Source organism: Musca autumnalis, unplaced genomic scaffold (assembly GCF_047663935.1).
Source record: "Musca autumnalis isolate F117 unplaced genomic scaffold, ASM4766393v1 scaffold_4, whole genome shotgun sequence".
NCBI lineage: Eukaryota > Metazoa > Arthropoda > Insecta > Diptera > Muscidae > Musca > Musca autumnalis.
In genome coordinates, this window is record NW_027411977.1 from 103,137,912 (window position 1) to 103,158,886 (window position 20,975).

The 20,975-nt window shown below is 35.7% G+C and overlaps 1 protein-coding gene across 1 annotated transcript in view; it reads left to right on the forward strand.

Annotated features, from left to right (window-relative positions):
* The first annotated feature begins 17,576 nt into the window (after positions 1 to 17,576).
* The window catches only part of LOC141403035 (uncharacterized), a 416,517-nt gene continuing 413,118 nt past the window's right edge, over positions 17,577 to 20,975 (forward strand). The window contains exons 1-2 of the mRNA XM_073985168.1: positions 17,577 to 17,621; positions 20,496 to 20,687. Of these exons, the coding sequence (XP_073841269.1) occupies positions 17,577 to 17,621; positions 20,496 to 20,687 (237 nt within the window). The remainder of the gene's footprint in view (positions 17,622 to 20,495; positions 20,688 to 20,975) is intronic.

Consider the following 20,975-nt stretch of genomic DNA (forward strand, 5'->3'; position numbering starts at 1 on the left):
ATTGCGTACCAACTCATTTTTATCCATTTCATTTACGGCAGCACGAATTTCTTTTTCTGCACTCACAAAATTAGTGCCGTTGTCACTATAAAACTCTCTTGGTGTTCCTCTCCGAGAAATAAAGTTCCGGATAGCCATTATGCAGGAGGAGGTGTTGAGGGTGTTAACGATTTCGATGTGTACTGCTCTTAATGTTAGGCAAGTAAAGAGAGCCCCATATCGTTTCTCTGTATGTCGCCCGACTGTTACCATTGCTGGACCGAAGTAGTCTACGCCCGTGTATGTAAATGGTGGGCAAAAGGCGGCGAGACGAGCGGGTGGAAGTTTTGCCATTTGTGGACATACTGGAACACTCTTTTTTATTTTACATACCTGGCACTGTTTCACTGCATATTTAACTGCTACTCTCATTCGTGGGATGTAATAATTTTGCCTTAATTCGTTCACCACTGTTTCTTGATGCAAATGATGCATTTTTGAATGGAAGTGAGTAATCAGCAAAAATGTTATTCTGCTCCCTTTTGGTAAAATTATTGGGGTTTTTGTTGATTCTGGAACATCTGCGTTTCCAATGCGTCCGTCGATGCGTAGAACGCCATTTTCATCCAATATAGGAGAAAGTTTATATAGCTGGCTTGATTTAGTTACAAACTTATTTGATTTTAAAACGAAGATTTCGTTGGAATAAAACTCCTGCTGAGCCATTTTATACAGTAGACATTCTGCTTCGAACAATTCTTCGGATGTAAGTTCTGACTCTATCTTCGTTTTCCGTTTAAGTATGTTTTTATATTTCACTGCATATGCAAGAGATCTTAAAAGCCGGTTCCATTTGGAAAAACGTTTTGGATCAATTAATATTTCTTCATCCTGATGTATATTTATGTGACCAACCAGTTCTGCAGATTCGTCTTTTGGCCACTTCGATTGAGGGTCTAAAAGAAAGGGCGGTCCTGTAAACCATCGGCTATCGTTTGATATATCTGGCCTCTTGGCCCACTTTGTTGCTTCGTCTGCTACGTTTTGCTTACCAGGAACCCAGCGCCATTCATTTAGCTCGGTGGTCTCTAGAATTTCACTTATTCGAAGGGCAACGAACTGGTGGTACTTTTTGCTGTTGTTGGTCAGCCAACTCAGGACTGTTCTGGAATCGGACCAAACATATTTTGCCTTAAGCGGAAGGGAGTGATTCTGGATTATGTTTTTGGCAAACCTAGAGCCGATGAGAGCCGCCATTAGTTCCAAACGTGGTATCGATGTCATACGTAGTGGTGCCACTCTCGTTTTGGAGCCAATCAAAGAGCAAACAGTTTCATCATTATTTGAAATTCGAAGATAAACCACGGCTGCGTATCCGTTTTCGCTGGCGTCTACAAACGTGTGTAACTGTAGGTCAGCATTTCCATAATCAATGAGTGATTTTAAGTAACATCGTGGTATGCTTACCTTCTCCAGCTCTGGTAAATACCTCAACCACTTACACCATTTATCTTGTTGTTCAATATTAATTGGCTGGTCCCATTCTACTCCACTTTTCCAGATTTCCTGTAGAATAATTTTCAAGTACATTAGATAATTACCGATTAGACCTAAAGGGTCATATATGGTCATGAGTAGTATTGGCGCTTAGTTACCGTTTTCGCTTCACGAATTATCTCGTAGTTCCAAATATGAGGTGATATTTTAAAAATAATTGTATCATCAGCTGGCTTCCAAAAAACTCCGAGAACTTTTTCGGTTTGTCTGTCCGTGCACATATTTAATTGTTTCTCCGATTCCAGCTGATTATTTTTTAACTCATTGACCACCTCTAGTTTGTTGGAGCACCAGTTCCTCAGATTGAAACCACCTTTGTTCTGAATGTACTGAGTTTCTTTGGCTATTTGTATGGCCTTCTCAACAAATCTGTGGAATACAGAAAGTCGTCAACATAGTGATTCTCTTTAACAGCGGCAGCAGCTTGTGGTAGTTGACTCTCAAATTTAGATGCGTTTAAATTCTTTACATATTGTGAGATGCATGGAGCACAGGAAGCACCAAATATCATTACATTCATAACGTAAACATCTGGCTTTCTATTTGTCTCACAATTACGCCACAGAAAACTTTGAACGTCTCTATCCTCTTCACCACATATGGCCACTGACTTCTCCCTAAATTTGAAGAGAATTGCTGGTAGTGAAGACAAAAGATCGGGGCCTTTATGGAGCATGGAGTTCAACGACATACCTTGGAATTTTGCTGCTGCGTCCCAAACTATTCTGCATTTGCCTGGTTTATTCCTATTAAAGACGGGAAAAATTGGTAAATACCAAACATTTGCATGTTGGTTTGTTGATATGTCGATCTTGCTGATGGAACCTTTTGTAGCATATTGTGCTAATGTTTTCGAAAAGGTTTCTAACAGCTCACGATTTTTATGTAGTTTATTTTCGAGACATACAAGTCTTCTCTTCGCCATTTCATAATTAGTCGGCATCTTTATGTTGTCGTATTTCCACAGCAATGACGTTTCGTAATGGCCATCCTCACGTTGCTTTGTGAATTTTTTTAAAATTTCGCATGACCGCTCATCCTCTTTGCTCTCCAAAGTTTTCGCACAGCTGATTCCCAAACTTTCTATATTATAAAACAATTTTACCATTTGTTCTTGTCTTTCGGCACATTCGCATATGTGCATGTTGTAGAAGGTAAAATTTTCATTACGGCATGGTCCAAAAATTGTCCAACCAAGTGGTGTTTTTATGGCGACGGGTTCTTTTATTCCGCCCTCCTTTACCCTCTGCGAAATGGTTATATTTGCGTTATTCAAACCAATTAATATTTTCGGTGTAGCGTCGAAATAACTTACCACTGGTAGACTTCTTAAATAATCAAATTTTTCGCATAATGACTCATAATCGAGTGTTTGTTTTGGCAGCATCAATTTTTTGACAGAACGCACTTCAAGTGATAATTCTTTGTTGTTATCACCACTCACTTTGACATTCAATCGTTGTGAGTTATTCTCTGTTCTTTTTATGTTCGCTGTCCACGTCATACATAGCTCTTCCATTTCTCCTTTTAGTTCTAAGTCGTTTAATATTTCTTCTTCAATTAGACTTACAGACGAGCCATCGTCTAGGAAAGCGTATGTTGTTACGACGTTGTTGTTGTTCCCATAAATCTTTATTGGAATAATTTTGAAGAGAACGCTTTGTTTGCCTATGTTATGTGAGTTAACAGTGTGCTCGCTGTTAATCTCATTGTTCTCATTCAATTTTGTAACCCACTCATCATTCTGCCTGTTGGGCTGCATATCAGTGTTGTTGTTCTTTTTATCACCATGCAGAAGGTGATGATGTTTTATTTGACAGCCATTAACATTGCAGATATTGTTTTTGTTGTAACAGATACCGGAATGTTTCTTTAAGCAGTGTTTACACAAATTCATTTTCTTTACTAATTCCCACTTCTCTTTTCGATCAGCTGTGATGAATGTTTTGCAATTTGCAATGCTGTTACATTCGCCTTTACATATCAAACATTTTCTTCTCTTTGTCTCCACATGGGTATTTAAAAATGAATTCTGTTTACGAATGGACGAAGAAGAAGAGGGTGTAATTGTACCTGCTATGTTTACAGTACTCGCTGACAAGCCAATATCAAATATCCATGCAGTAAACTCCGATAAATTTGCTTTCTTTCCGTTTTGTTGAAGAATTATTTTTTGTCCTCCCCAATTAATTTAAAAGTACGGTGGAAGCTTCGCTAATAATTCCTGGAGCAGAGACGAATTGTTTAATTCATCATCCAAACCGCATGCTTCTATGGTTGATAACAAACCTTTTACTTGGACAGCAAAATTTGTTATTGTGTCCATTTTATTTGGGTTCACCAGTGGCAGCGCTTTGATCTTATTTTTAAGAGAATGCAATATTTTTTCTGGCTGACCGTATAATACACTCAGAATGGAAATTGCATGAGCGACACATGAGGGGTGGATTAGTATACGTTTTACAGACTCCAACGCCTCTCCCCGAAGTGCACGTTGTAACCTAATGAGATTTTCGGCATCTGTCAAACCGCAAACAGATGTAGACCAGTTGTAGGTAGAACTAAATAGTGGCCATTCCTCCGGTGAGCCGGAAAATATGGGTAATTCCTTCGGTACGGTTTGACGAGCTTGCATTTGGTTAGGTGTAAGCCTTCGATACGTTGTTTGTTGCTCCTCAAAGCATGGCTGTTGAGCGCTGCTCATTGGTGCTGAGTTTATAAACGATTGTTGTCGCTGTGAACCATTATTTGCTGCAGTATGTCTCTGGTTACTGCAATTTTGATAGCTTGTTGAATGTAGGTTAAATATCGGCTCGGTAAAACGCGTATTATTAAAAGTATTCGAATCATAAGCACTGGTAGGGATCGTAAGAGAATGTGTGGCTGTCATAAGAGGTGCGGTGTACGACATGACTGGAACACATGACGTGTTTATTGAGGTTAGGTTGTTCATACTATGTTGGACTTCGCAATCATTTATTGGCCTTAATTCGGCCGACGTTTCTGCCTGATTTACCTGTATATTTGATGATGGTGGGGATTCTCCATTATCCGTATTCTCCTGAAGGATTTTATATTTTTTGGCTAGATACTCTTCATCGCGTTTTCTAGCTAATTCTCTCTCCTCCTCTAAGCATTTTAACTCTAGTGCCCGTTTGCTGCTTGCCGTGTTGTTTGAATCCCATGATGATTGTGAACCATTAATAGAGCGACAATATTTTGTGGTATTTTGAGCACATGAGGCGCACGTAAACCCTTCGTTGGGATGACTAACTTTAGCACAAGATTCGTGGTATGGCTTTTTGCAGTTGTAGCAGTTTATAATGTTACCGATGATATTTTCGTGGCAAAGTTCACATGTTAGTGGCAAGGCATCGTTGGTGACGTTGAGGTTATGTGGTTCGACCTGATGAAAAGAAGAATCCATGTTAATACTTACGTGTGGCTAGGTTTGAGGTTATGCTTCGATTGGTAAAGCGGGTACAGATTTAATCCAATTTTAAGCCCAATCTTGACAATTTAGCGTCTTCTGCAAATCCTCGGCCTTACTTAGTCACAGCAAAAAGAATTAAAAATTTGTTCACAATAGATGGTCCGCCGATGATTTGAACAAATAATCGCCAACACTGGTTAATTTTATTGAAAAATATTTATTTCATTATTGCCAACTTGTGGCGCAACCAAATGTTTTAATTCCTAAAGGAATTCAATTTTATTAGGAAAAAATACATTACAAATTATTATCTTAATTTATACATACTTTTTGGTTTCAAACCATCAGCTAAAATTAATGTTAGATTTTATTTGCAGTATGTTAAGTGCTCGACCAAAAATTGTAAAAGAAAGAGAGATTCCTTCAGCACTATAAATTTAACTTCGCTTTACATATTTTAGTACAAAGAAATACAATGTAATGAAGGATCAAAGATAATAATTGATACATGTTATCAAATTTGATTAAAAAAGAACAAACAAAAATATTTATTTTAATTACTGGGCGACGTGATGTGTATTGATCACCAGTGGCGGTAACAACAGCTAATTCGGGCAAAAATTAAGATAGAATCCTCAAAATATCTGAAATCGGGTGGTACCGCTATATGGGGGCTGTAGGAAAAACTGGGCCCATATTCATGTATTGTCATCAAAATCTGAAGAGTGTGCAAAGTTTCAGTTCGATTGGTCAACTGCAACTGTGTGGAAAATTAGTTATAAGAGTTGAAATGCAAGTGAAATAAAACACCGTTAAAACACTGTAAAATGGACCAATATTGGTTTTGATTCCATATTCATGTATTGTCATCTAAATCTGAAAAGTGTGCAAAGTTTCAGTTCGATTGGTCAACTGCAACTGTGTTAAAAATGAGTTACCAGATTTGGACTAAACGGACCAAAGCAAGTTATATAAAACACTGTAATAAAAATTTAAACAATGTAATTATACCCGAAAGTCACTATACATAATAGAATTTCACCTCTTTTATAAATATCGCTTATAGTGTCCGATTCTGGTCGGTCCCTTGACCGACGTTATAAGCGATTTCGACTGTATATAAGTATGTATGTATGTATATTCAATAGTCTTCAGTTCACAAAACCTGTATTGCTGCAGGTATGAATGAGGTTGAGTAGTAAGTCCAATGCCTTCTATGCATTAACATGTATTCGTTCATATGCATATAGAATGCAAAAGGTTTGAAGTACTATTTGTGCTACTGCAGATTTTGTTTGCACTTTGGATTTGAGGGAATTAAATTGTATTGCCGCACCTCTTTTTGCCCCATTGGAACCAAAAATAACCAAAAATATTAAAATTTTTGTTAGAGAATTAATTCCATAAAAGAAAAAAATCACTCTATATTGTTGCTTTATTTATGTACATACACTGTATTAACATTGTGATTCTTAATAGGGTGTAGGGTGGCATAAATATGTTTTAAGTGTGTGTTTCACTGTTATTATGTTTCATAATAACATTTAAAATTTATAAAGTGGATACGATGAGCTTATTTTTCACATTAGAATAAAATTAAATTGCAATTATTGCTAATGTTATTATAATGGTTGAAAATTTACCATATAATGTGGAAAGCAAAGCGGGTCTTCTGATTGAAAACGATAAATAAATTTTTAATTCATATAAATAAAAATCAAACGTCGTTCTTTGGTTATAGCATCCGTTGAAAACAGTAGGGCCGATTTGGATATTTTTTGTTTACTACTTGTTGTTTTCAAATTTAAAAGCAACAAGTTTAAAGTGGGATGTAGTAAAAATTGATTACTTTAGGGGATGGCAGAGAAGACTAGTTTCGTCCAACGCCACTTGGACTCATCATTCGTTGAAATGCGAATTCAACCGAAACACCTAAAAAATCTCGTAGCCGCAAATGTAAACCAAATTAACTACTCCCACTGTCATGTGTCTCCACATTGCAGAGAATGCACATAACTATTTTGATAGTTGTCGAAAAATAACAACAACCAATCGTCTACGGTGCTTTGTGTCTATTTTTAGATTCACTTTGGCTGTTTTGTTGAGATGTGTGTTTTACATACTATTTGTATGTAAGTCAAGCTTAATCTCATATTTGTTGTTTTCAAATTTAAAAACAAGAAGTTTTTTTTTATTTCTTTAAGAAAAACTGACCACTTTCACACTCACTTTTTTTCCCCTCCACCATAATATGGAGGATATATTTATATTTGTCATTCCGTTTGTAATAAATCGAAACATTCGTTGAATACCAAAAAGTATATGAGGAAAAGTCAACATGTTTAATATTCCATTTGAAAAAATATTAAAATTTTTTTCCAAGCTACATGTAAGATTTTTGGTACATGGATTGCGACAAAATTCCCATTCTCAAACCTATTCGAGATGCTAATTTTGGTTATTACGCGCAAAAGTTATGGCGGTTTCAGTTCTGTTTATAAGAAAAAATCTTAAAAAACGGTACTCTTTATTTTGATCAAAAGTGTCAATATTTGGTTAACTACATGATATAGCATGAGTACTGGGTCTTCAGTTCAGTGAAAAAGTTGTAAATTTTCGCGGAAAATAAGAAAGAATTAAAAAAATGATTGTTTGCAACATGTTTTAATAAAATTCAAGCTGTTTATGCGTTTAAAAAATATTTAAAAAATATTTTCGTAAACTAAACATTTCATTCAAATGAATCCAAAACTATTTACCGTTTTGCACTTATAACAGAAACAAAAAATATTTTGACCAAATTTTGTAAAATCTTTGTAAGAAAAAAATAATTTTTAAAATTTATTTTGATAGTTAGTTCAAGAAAATCTAGAAAAATTAGGTCGGAATTATTATTCTATTTTAGTTAAATTTCACGCAAACAATCACATTTTTTATTCTAATCACTTATCGAATACATGCTAACATCTACTGGATGATATGGTAACGTTCATATAAATTATAATCTTGAAATAAAACTTTATCGGATAATGTTCATTTTGAATTGCGTGTAAATCACGAAATCCTTAAAATCACTTGATGCACATGCGGTTTATCAATTCAGCGAATGCTTCTCTTCTAATTTATACACATTTGCCAGGATTTACTTTGCCCACTAAGATGTACATCGTCTATAGTTTAGTGTGCAAAAAAGGCTGACTTCCGTATTGTCAGTTGCTTTGTATTCGTGCATGAAACTAGTGGTTCTAAAATCGAGTTCCATACTAGAGTAATTTTATGAAATTGCAGTAGTGGGGAAATCGATTTAAGAACCCCTAGTTTCATGGACAAATACAAAGCAACTGACAATATGGAAGTCGGCCAAACTGTATAACGCTTATAATTTGCAGAATCACTATTAACCATGAAAAAATACATCAATATAAGCCCGTGGATGTAGCATCACACACTATTTTTGGGATGAATCGGATACAGCTCCCATGCCACTGCCACATCATTCGCTGTTTTCACAAAAAACGCGAATGATGTGTCAGTTTCTTCACTGAAATATCGCGATTAAATCCGCGATATTTTTCACACATTTTTCTGTTTTTGCAGCGGCCGTTCTAGCCGTGCTAGTGGTTGGATTTTCAACGTCTATGATTTATATGATCCGGACCGTCAAAAAAATTAAAATATCTTGGGGTAGAAGCACAGTCAAAAGGATATTATAAATACTGTACCCAAAAAATATATTTTTTTTAGAAAAAATATCGCACAAAATTTTGGCCTTTGGCAGTAGATTACTGTGATGCTGTATAGACTACATAGTCTATATATACATCAAATTATGCGTAATCGCGAGTTCAAAAAGCCAATGGCTTTTTGAAATACCCGAATACGCCCCACATTTATATCAAAAATACGAAAAACACCTGAAATATGGCTTCAAAATGTCAGCATCCGTAATAGGTGGATGTAGTGGAGATTTAAATAAATTATACATTAGAAGTGTAATCTCTATTTTGTATTCTTCCACTATTACTTTGGGCTGATATCCGTAATTTAAACGGCTTGACCGGCAATCGTATAACAACGTTAAAAAACTCGTTTGCTTCAACGTGGTTTTATCTGTCTTTATTCATTTACGCGACCATAGCTTCCGCGCAAATTAACTTTTTTAACCACATTTTTGAGCTTTGATCGAAAACACTTTGTTTGGTCCACCCATGGACATATTTCATGGTATACTGCAATATTTCGCGTTTTATAATAGTGCAAACCTTGGCTTCATCAATATTAATTTTTTTTTGATTTCACTCACTAATTGTTCCATTTTACTTTAATACTTCTCATGGTGTAGGGTATAAGAACTTCGGCCCGGACGAACATAACTGCGGTTTTACCTGTTTAAATGTGTTACATGTAAAAAACTACTGATACGGTTTTCATGAAATTTTCAGGTAAGGTACTGGGATGGCACCCGTTGAAATAGGCTACATATTTTGTTGAATATCGGCGAGTGGTCAGTTTTCTGGTACCTCAACCACGAACATAAAAAATTCGCTTAAATAAAGTCTACGGACTTGTATTAGTGGTGCGAGTGTCATATCGTCATTGTAATGCTTAACTTTCCATAATCACAGCGTAGAAGTTTCTACCATGGTACCAAAAAAGTGACAATCTAACATTGAACAACAATTACAAAATATACCAATCCCAACCTAATATACCACTTTAAACGTCCATTTCGGTGTCATAACGATGTTTACATCTGAGACCTACTTATTCAACTACGTATTGCATGCGTGTACTGTTTATCTTGTCAATGTGTGTGCATAAACTAATGATGGCATATGTACAGACAGGTATATAAGATGTATGTACATTAGGGTTATGACTTTTTTACGACCCTGTATCCCGGTATGATATTTTAATGAGTTTTTACATAAGATTAGATAATATCTTACTTCTAAGGTGATTCAATAAAATAACTCACGCACAAAGTCATTGGAAAATTTGTGTATGTGAGTTTTTTTTACTTTTGAAGTCACTATAAGCAGATATATAACTGAAAATTAATTTTGGAGTCACACAACATAACCAAAATGGCAGTATCTTTTGTTTCTCACTAAATTTGTCATCATATCATTGCATACCCAGCAAAAATTCGGATCCATTAGTCATTACGTAACCCATTACAAAGTAATGTAAACAAGCTTCTTTTCGCATTACAATTAATCTGAAAAGTAATGGGATACTTCTTAAAAAAGGCAAACCTACTTACTTTGCTCCTCACTAAGTAATGAGGTGGCACAGTGAGTGTGCGTCCGACTATAAATCCTAGGGTTGTGTGTTTTTTTAATTAAAAAATTAACAGTTCGTTGTGCACATGTGCACAACACATTTAAGTTCTTAGGCAACCCTTAATGTTCGTGTGCGTGGCATAGTATGTAGTGTCTTTGGCTAGAAATCAGAGGGTGCGTGTGATCAACTCGCACAGCGAGCGAAATAAAATAAAGTAAAATATAAGTAAGAAGTGTGATGAAATTAAAAAAAAATCTATACATCAACTGTTCTAAACATAGAAATTTTTTCACCTTATTTTTCAACTTCTAGTGGCCACAGAATAACTAGTTATTCTAGTGGTCATAAAATAACTACAAACTGAGTGCGACATGCCCTTGTCAAAATAATGGGGAAGAAAGGGGGTTAGCGAGTAGTTACGGCTGCCAAAAATCCTTTACAAAACCATGATTTTGGGAGGACTTTTTTTGCTGGGTATATTTCATTTTATATCATTATCATGATTTTATTTCATATACCCTATCAATTAAAAGTGGTGGAATACAAATTATTAAAGTCAATAATATGCAACGAATAAATATTCGTGCAACAGGAAGTAATTTGTTGAGAAAACAATTTTCATTTCATAGTATTTAATAGTTCATTCATTCCCGCTCCAGGAAATCGTTTTTGAGAAAAAGGTCAAAATATCATAACCCTAATGTACATATGTACATAGGTATTATCTGACATATGCTGGTAGCTGAATATAAAACGCACACAAGGGTTACTCTGAAGGTTTTATAAATTACATTCAATAAGCAGGGATAATGTTTTAAGTTCAAAATTAAATGAAAGGATTTCATTTCGTCCCTACACCACAATCTGGTTTGTAAAGCGTTGAAGAGAGATTTTATGAAATATGTATGTGGAAACTACGCATTAATCTCCTATGATATGACTTGATTTTAATGACTTTTTTTATTTAAATTGGGACGATTGTAACAGTGATAATATTAGTAATTCACCACATAACTAACTATAATGACTTTAATAAAAGATTACAAAAGTAAGAGATAAAAATAATGTGAATGGAAAATTCATGAATATACAAATTTTTTAAACACCAACGTAACAACAAAAATTGTAATTTTGTTATAATTGCTCAGAAGTTCACATTTTGATCCACGGATAAAAATGTTACGAATAATATTGTCACAAAATGAAGTCACTAATTCTTCTTGAAGAACTAATTGCTGGTCGGCTTTTCTGACACACTCTTCCAATTTTAAGTTAACTACCTAAAAATATTGTCATTATACCCTTTCTACCAAAACTGAGAAAGGACGCTGAAATTTTGAAAAAAAAAAAAAAACATTTGTTTGAAGGCAGCACAAGTTCGGCTATATTTATCCACGTTTTGGTATAGTACCTATATAATGGTACCAACCGATTTCAGGTATTTTGAGTTTTTAGCTACATTTTTCTGGCCGAAGAATTAACTGTAATTTATCATTTGGGCTCGATTACTGGTCAGAAAACTTCTTCATTTAAATTTTTGGAAACATGTCCATGTTTTGGTATAGCCCCCATGAACCGGTGTCACCCGAATGTCCCCGTCAAAAGTAGAGATGTATAGTTCACAAACGAACTAGTTCAATCGAACGATTCATTGGAAAGAGCGTATTAACCACATTCATCGATATAGTTCATTATAGTTCAGTAGTTCAATGATCACCGACTAAACGATAAAGGAACGTTCAACGAAGGAACGAGCGATTAAAGAAAGAACAATCCAATCTAGTTAAGTACATCACGTATGCATATTGCCTCAGTTAACCGATGCCTTTGTAAATGAAATGAGTTTTGTAGTTCCTTTTTTTGTATGTTTACATGTGTTTCCGCGAACGATTCGGAACAGGTAAACAAATCTGACCGGTAGAGCTTATATACGAACTATTGAACTACTGAACTAACAGACCGACCTAGTTCACTTAAAAGAGCTGATCTAAAAAGTACAGCGTTTTGTTATGGCCCCACATAATGATACGAAGGATTTCAAGTCTTTATCTATATTTACGAGCGAAATGTGATGTCATGTATTGTTCCTAGTGTTGAAAAAAAACCATGTCAGGTATTTTCAAGTTTTAGCCGAGCAAACTAGCTGAAATTAGGTATTTTATGGTTCCCAGTTGTGAAAGAACGTTATGTTTTTCGTAACAGAAACCAAACTAATTATTCAATATTAGTTCAGAGTATTTCTTGGTGGAGTGTAAAAAAATCCGGCCAGACCGAACTTTACACCTTTTTACTTATTTAATTTTAAACTATATATGTATGTATGTATATACAGTGGTGGCCAGCTAATTAGGGACAATAAATTCGGTTTAATAGATTGGCTGGTCATTTTCAGAAAAGTGGGATGTCCTTACCCCACATATGGGGAATCACAGTATGTTTTGAAATCACCCGATAGTACATATTTCAATGCAAAATGTATTTCTTAAAAATATTCACATATTTAAAAGAAATAAAGTAATCTATTAAACTGAATTTATTCTCCCTAATTAGCTGTTCGCCACTGTATACATACATATATATTACATAACTAATATTGTTGTTACTCTTAATATTTTTATTTCTGTCTTATTTTTTTACTTTTCTTTAATTTTTAATTCGATATCTTTAATTTATATAATGGGGTTTCCATCTACTTTTGGACTAATTAATTAGCCACTTGTGGAACGGAGTCTTATGCAATACATAAAACGTAAAGCGGTTAGTATCATTTTGTGGCCAACATTAAAGCTATAATTTTTACAAATTTCCATCATAAATCAGTGCTGAAAAAAATATATACCATAAAAACATCCAAGCATTCCGTCTTTATTTACCACCCCCTCCTTAGCAACATGTTTAACTGCAGTAGAAAAATGCTAAGGCAAACCTTAAGTATTTATTCGCTAAATAATCCATTCACATTATAGAAATGCTATGGCTAAAATTCTCCAACATCAGCTGCCAAAAAATGTTTTGAATGATTGTCCGCAAAAGAATAAAAGAAATGAAGAATGATAAAGACAAACATTTGGATTTCGGTTTATGAATGACCCAAAATATGTAATAACAAGAATAATTTAACAGAAGATTTCGTAAGCTAACAAATTTCGGTATTGGACAATATAACACAATTTTAAATTTTAATATTGGGGATATTTTTCAAAACCAGCAACATTATGGGTGTCTCAACTGAAAAAATTTCAAACACATGATGTACATTTATTAGAATTCAGAATGAATTGGTGAGAACGTGACAATATCGTTGAAAACCTCAGCTCGACACTTTTAAGTGACATTTCTTTTACGTCAGATACCTGGAGCGGATAGATCTTTCTAGTTACTTTTGGGAAACGGAACTAGTTCCTTAATATAAAGAAATGAAGAAAGAAATAAAGACAAACATTTATATTTTATTTTTTTTTATTTTTTATGTATTTTTATTTACAAATCAATTTAATTCAATATAAAAAGGGTCCCGCGCCGGGAGGCATAATTGGGACTAGTTGGCAAATTATTATTTAGTCATGAATTTTAAAAATAAAAATAAAATAATTATACATTTCACTGTACGTAATTTCAAATACACACAAGTAATCGCAAATAACATAATAATTAAAATTTCATTCATTAATCAGTACTATAGCAGAAGTGACTCAATATCATCTGAAATATACTTTTTTGAAGCAGATTTAAAACTTGAGATTGTTTGTAACATTTTCAAGTTTAAAGGGAGATTATTATAAGTCAAGCCACCAACATATTCAAAACGCTGTTTGGTTTTCTCTAATCTACATCTCGGTACTCTTAAGTTTATCATATTTCTAGTATTGAAATGTGTTTGATTCTGACGGAAAAATAGTGTATGATTACCAATATTCATCAATGATTTAAAAACATATTTTAATATCCCATATTTATACAATCCATAAATAGGAAGTATATTATTGCATACACTCTTAAACAGTTGCAAAGTAGAATAATTTATTGGTAGATTGAAGACTAATTTCAACGATTTGTTTTGCAATCTCTGCAAGGCTTTAAAATTGACATTATTTCTGAATGATTTCGGTTTATGAATGACCCAAAATATGTAATAACAAGAATAATTTAACAGAAGATTTCGTAAGCTAACCAATTTCGGTATTGGACAATATAACACAATTTTAAATTATAATATTGGGGATATCGGAGCGGATCGATCTTTCTAGTTACTTTTGGGAAACGGAACTAGTTCCTTAATATGTTCCATAGTTTCAAGTAGTTCCAAGAGCGATATAGTTCAATGAATCTTTTTCTTTCATCGTTCTTTCTATTTCCTTCGTTCCAAATAGCTCCGAGACCGTTATAGTTCAATGAATCTTTCTCTTTCGTCGTTCTTTTAATTTCCTTCGTTCCAAATAGTTCCGAGAGTGAAGTAGTTTAACGAATCTTTCTCTTCTTTGTGTTTTCATCTTTTGGTAGATGAATTGACATAAAAATAAATAATTTTCAGCGATGTAACGATGATATGATTTACGTTTATTTAACAATGTGGCCGCATCTGAATGATGAAGGAACCGAACGTGAAAGATCGAAGTGAGTGTGGGATTAAATAAAGAAAATGAATTATATAAATGAACTAAACGAACTATACAATAGTTCCTTGTCCGGAATAGTTCCTTGGAACTAGTTCGTTCAGGAACGACACAACTTTAGACCCAGGGCTGAATCTAAAATGAGATGAGCCTCAAGCTAATCAGATGTTGCTGTGGCTTAGAATCTTTATATGTTCCAAAAAGTTGTTTATTGAAATCTTAGGTACATTTTTATGGTTGACGATATCCTTAATTTTTGGACGATGCGGTATCTGTGGACCAGAATCGCAGAAAAGGTGTAAAATTTGAATATATCCAAAAGTGTTTTGCTATTGTTACCATTGGGTGACGTAGGGGATGAAAGATACCAAGGAACGGTCCTGGCCGGCTTTAACATGGTAAAGTCCAGGATTTATCTTGGTCCCTCTCTCATCTCACCTGGGGAGCTACCTTTAACACCCGTTAAAGGTAGTGAGCTAACATGTGCCGCGCGTTCACCCATAAGAACGTTAAAAACTTGGGTTTGGGCATCGGGCTAGTAACCCCGACGAAAACGTAAAAAAAGAAAAACAAACCCCTCTAAAGTTGACGACCCCCGCAAACGTTTTAAGGACCATGATCTGCGAATCTGCACCTGGAATGTTCACACTCTTTATAGAGAAGGTGCAGTTTACGCGCTGACAGATGCACTTGAAAAGTAAAAGGCCGACATTACTGCCATACAGGAAATACGATGGACTGGGAAAGATGTCACAACAACACCTAAAGGTGACGCACTGTATTATAGCTGCCATGACACAAAGCATGAGTTTGGTTGCGGTTTTGTAGTTGGTCAGAGGTTAAAACATCTGGTCTCCAGCTTCACCCCAGTGAATGAAAGACTTGCTACAATCCGATTAAAAGCAAAATTCTTCAACATCAGCTTTATCTGCGCTCATGCTCCAACCGAAGACAAGGACGAACAGACCAAAGATATATTCTACGAACGCTTAAAAGAAACATACATATGACCGTTGTCCTGCCCATGACATTAAAATTGTTCTGGGCGATTTTAATGCCAAAATTGGAAAGGAGAATATCTTTAGACAAACAGTCGGGAAATTCAGTCTGAATAGTGAAGCATCAGACAATGGAATGAGGCTCATAGACTTCGCAGCGGCAAAAAACATGGTAGTTAGCAGTACCAGATTTAAGCATCTCGATATTCATAAGGGCACTTGGCTGTCTCCAGACCAAAGAACAATTAATCAAATTGACCACGTTGTGATAGATGGAAGACATTCATCGAGCATGTTGGATGTACGATCATTCCGAGGAGCAAACATAGATTCGGACCATTACCTCGTTGCAGCAAAGGTACGTACCCGTCTTAACGTTGCAAATAAAGCACGGACAGACACAACACGAAAGTTGGACATCGCTAAGCTGCAAACACAACAGATAGCCACAGCATATTCCACTCAACTGACCCAATTGCTTAATGAAAGCGCTTCTCATCCCGATAACATATAAGCACAATGGCAAAATATTGCCCACTCCATGCAAACTGCCGCAAAATCAGTACTTGGATACCAGAGACCTCCACCAAAGAATCCATGGTATGACCAGAAGTGCCGTGCTGCTACAGAAGAAAAAATGCGGCATATAGGGCTACTTTACAATCAGTAGCAACGCGTAGCGCACGAGAGAGGTATCGAGAGAAAAGGAGAGAGGAGAAACGTCTTTTCCGCAGGAAAAAGAGAGAGATGGAAAAGAGGGAGTGTGAACAAATAGAGATGTACAGGAGACAGAACGAAGTCCGAAAATTCTACCAAAGAGTTAAGCATCAAACTGATGGCTTTGGTACAGGCATATCCTCCTGTATAGATCAACAAGGTAATTTGGTAACTGATACTGATACTGCTCAGGATATGGAAAGAACATTTTTCCAAACTGTTGGTATCCGATATCAGTGAAGACGGCGAAGATACCACAGATCCAATCCCAGAAGATGGTGTTGAATGTATGCCGCCCAGCCAAGATGAGGTAAGGACAGCAATAAACCGGCTAAAGAATAATAAGGCGGCAGGAGCAGATGGCCTACCAGCCGAGCTGTTCAAAACCGGAGGCGACACGCTGAAAAGGTGTATGCATCTGGCAGGAAGAACGGGTACCCGACGATTGGAACGTGAGCATCTTATGTCCAGTCCACAAGAAGGGTGATAAGACTGTGTGCTCCAATTACAGGGGCATAAGTCTGCTCCCTATTGCATATAAGATAGTATCTGGCATATTGTGTGAGAGACTAAAGCCTATGGTCAATGAAATTATTGGACCCTATCAGTGCGGCTTTAGACTTGGCAAATCCACCATTGACCAGATATTTACCTTGGAGACAAATCCTGGAAAAGACCCAAGAAATGCAGATCGACACCTTCCATCTTTTCGTCGATTATAATGCAGCATTCGACAGCCCTATACGTACAAAGGTGTTCCAAGCCATGTCTGATTTTGGTATTCCTGCAAAGCTCTTTCGGCTTTGTAGAATGACATTAACTGAGACGAGATCCTCAGTTAAAATAGGAAAGAATCTCTCCGAAGAGTTTATTACCAAAAGAGTTTTCAGACAAGGAGACGGCCTGTCGTGTGATCTATTCAACATCCTGCTGGAAAAGGTCATACGAGACGCGAACGTCAAAAGAAATGGAACGATATACACGAACAACCATATGTTAATGGCTTCTGCCGACGACACTGACATCATGGGTCGATCGGTAAAGGAAGTAACTGACACCTTTGCAAAAGTCGAAAGAGAATCTGCTAAAGTTGATGGTATCGACGCTTAATATTTCCACAAACCCCGCACCATTTGTGAATGTTGATACCTACAATTTTGAGGTAGTAAAGCACTTCGTCTACCTTCGCACTGCCATAAACGCAACAAATAACATCAGTTGTGAAATACGAAGAAGAATAGTGTTGGCTAACAAATGCTACTTTGGGCTGAGTAAGCAGTTTAGGAATAAAGCCACCTCTCGTCAAACAAAAGTAACACTTTACAAAACACTGATACTACCCGTGCTAATGTATGGTTCCGAAGCATGGGTACTTGCTCAAGCAGATAAGGCAGTGCTTGGTGTGTTCGAGAGAAAAATTCTTCGAAAGATCTACGGGCCAATCTGTGTTGACGGCGAATATAGGCGTCGTATGAACAACGTGCTGTACCAACTATACAATGTCATCATTGTAGTTGAACAAATCGAGATACAACGATTGCGATGACTAGGCCATGTTATAAGAATGAGTGATGATGAACCCGCTAAAAAGGCGTATAAATACGGGCCGCATGGAGGTTCTCGCAGATCTGGAAGGCGAAAGCTTCGTTGGAGCGAACAAGTGAAACGAGATATCAGTAAGCTACATATCCCAGATTGGGAAAACACAGTAGCAAACAGAGAGGATTGTAGATTTTTTCTTAGTTCGGCTTATGGAACAAATGTTCTGTAAAAGGCCAGCTAAGTAAGTAAGTAAGTACCATTAAGAACCGTTCATAGACGTTTCACATGTTCTAGAAAGTTGTTTATTGATGTCTTTGCTATATTATTGTAGTTAGTTGTTTTCTTGAATATTGAACGGTTTAGTATCTGTGGACCAGAACCAGAGAAAACAGGATACAAATCACATTTGCTTTGCTATGCTGACCTTTAAGAACCGTCTATACAGAGTTCGTATATTCTAGGAAGATTTTTATTGAGATCTGAGGTACATTTTTGTAGTTGGTTGTTTGCTTCAAATTTGATCGGTTTGATAGCTGTATAACAAAACTTGAGAAAAAATTTAAAAGAAATTTGACCATGGCGATTTTGACCCTGTTGATGAAGTTTGATGGGTTATATGTGTTCAAAATTTTTGTTCTTTAAGACAAGAGTTACAAGTTTGCCTCTGAGATAAATTCAAATTTCCTAACGGTTTGAAAGATATAGTCCTGACACGTGTCCTCTCTTTTTTGGTCTTCTATCACGCTGCGGTGTCAGAATATGGTTAATAATTTTCGTGTTGCACAGTGAAATCGTACGTTTGGCAAGAGTTTAAACTTTATTTTGACATGTAAAATTTTGGGATTTTTTACTAAATCTTCATTTATCTCCTAATAAAACAGTTGAGAGATCTAATATTTTCAGGATTTAAATGTAATACTTAAAAAAACTGCAATTTGAAACTTGATTGAAGACTTCTTTCGTGTAGAAACTAGTTATGGAATCCAAACTGTTTTTCGCTAATTTTTCGCAATTGAAATTCTTAGAATGCTTCAGAGAAACATTTTTTCCGATGTTACTTGATACGCCTTTATGTAATTTTCGTTTTATCCTACTTTTTCCACATACATATGTGCATATAAATATTTTATTACAACCTATATTTTCAACACAAAAAATAACACTTTTCTTATGTAAGGCTCATAATGAGGTAACATGTTGTTCCATTCTATAAATTTATATGAGACTATCTCTGGGTAAAATTGTAACACCGATGGTCTTTCATATCTTGTCAGTCAGTTGTGATAAACGGATGCAAAAAAATAGACACAGCAAACACACAAACTGATGAAATATGTTGAAATGTCGGAAATTCCGGTATGGCCACCACCATCATCATGGTAATCCCTTTTTACTTACAGCAATTAATTTAATCCGATAAGAAATACCGCAGAGCAAAACAAAGTTACACACAATGCTGTTGAAGATTCCTTTTCTTTTCCAGTCAGCCCGGCCCGTTCGTGTTCTCCTATCATAGGGAGCGTTAACAACAGCAACAGCAAACACTTTTCTTTCAACGATATATCGGAACACGCAATCATTAAGAAAACATGATTATTTCTTGTTGTAAGACATTGTTTTTTGTTGTTGTTGTTTTCTTGCCATTCCATTTCCATTCACTTGGTGATAAATTTTCCAGACATAAGAAGCAGAGCGAACGTAAAAGGAGGCGTGGAATAAGTGAAAGTGCCAACCTAAGGAAGGGAAAAACAAATCTTCATGGGGTGACATTAACAGCTAACACATCTAAAGCTTAAATACCAACAATGCCAAGAGTTTCACATTTACACCCGCTTTGAAGAGGGAATTCTTAGGCTAACCTCCCCAACTTCCACTTAGTTTTATGGTGTTAGACTTTTAGTTATAATCGTTGTATTAGTAAAACAAGGAGTGTCAATGTAGTGTAAATTTTATGACCCCAAAGGACGTAGACATTTTTTTATACCATTTGCCCTTTACTTCCGTTTATTATTTGTGATTTAAACGCCAATTTTATAAATTATTGCATATAATAAAACTAAGCCCATAGTTCAAGGAAAACGCTTGTAAAGTGTTGACGAGGGCCAAATGGATTTTAATACAATAAAAACCTACCCACAATCATGTCATATCTGTATGCTTTGCTTTGTTAATTCTCTTGTAACCTATAAAATAACACAACACACCTTAATTTAGGTCTATGGTCGCCAGACAGTAGTGGTAAAAGCCTGAAGTAAAATCAATTTATTTTATTTTTAAGGATTTTTAAGCTAACAAAAAAGTATGATGCATTTTATTAATTAATATTTTATTATTCTCTTCTTTTCTTTCTCTTGTCCTTCGTTAATTTAGGGTGCTACTGGGGTGCCAGGTGAACGCGGTGCCCCCGGTCCTAAGGGTGACCGCGGCGATAGGGGCGATCCTGGCCCTCGTGGTCCCGAAGGTCTGCAGGGCCAAAAGGGTGAACCAGGTGTCGACGGTATGCCTGGTGTAGCGGGTCCTCCGGGACCACCAGGTCCACCTGGTTTGCCAGAAAACTATGATGTAAGTATTTCGAAACTTTTTATATATTTTAAATAATAATTAATTCCCATAAATTTTGTGTATTTTTAATTTTTATTTTTTTATTTATTTTTTTTTTTTTTTTGAAAATTCCTTTTTTTGTGAGAAAAGAAGCGGGACAATATTCAATAACAAAATATCCACATATTTATACCGTATATCCCGGTCACATACACAAATGATACATTTCTTACCTCCTCCCATAATCCGGGCAACAATGGTTCTTTCTTCACCATTTTTTCTTATGTGTCTTTGTTTATGTTTGTTTAA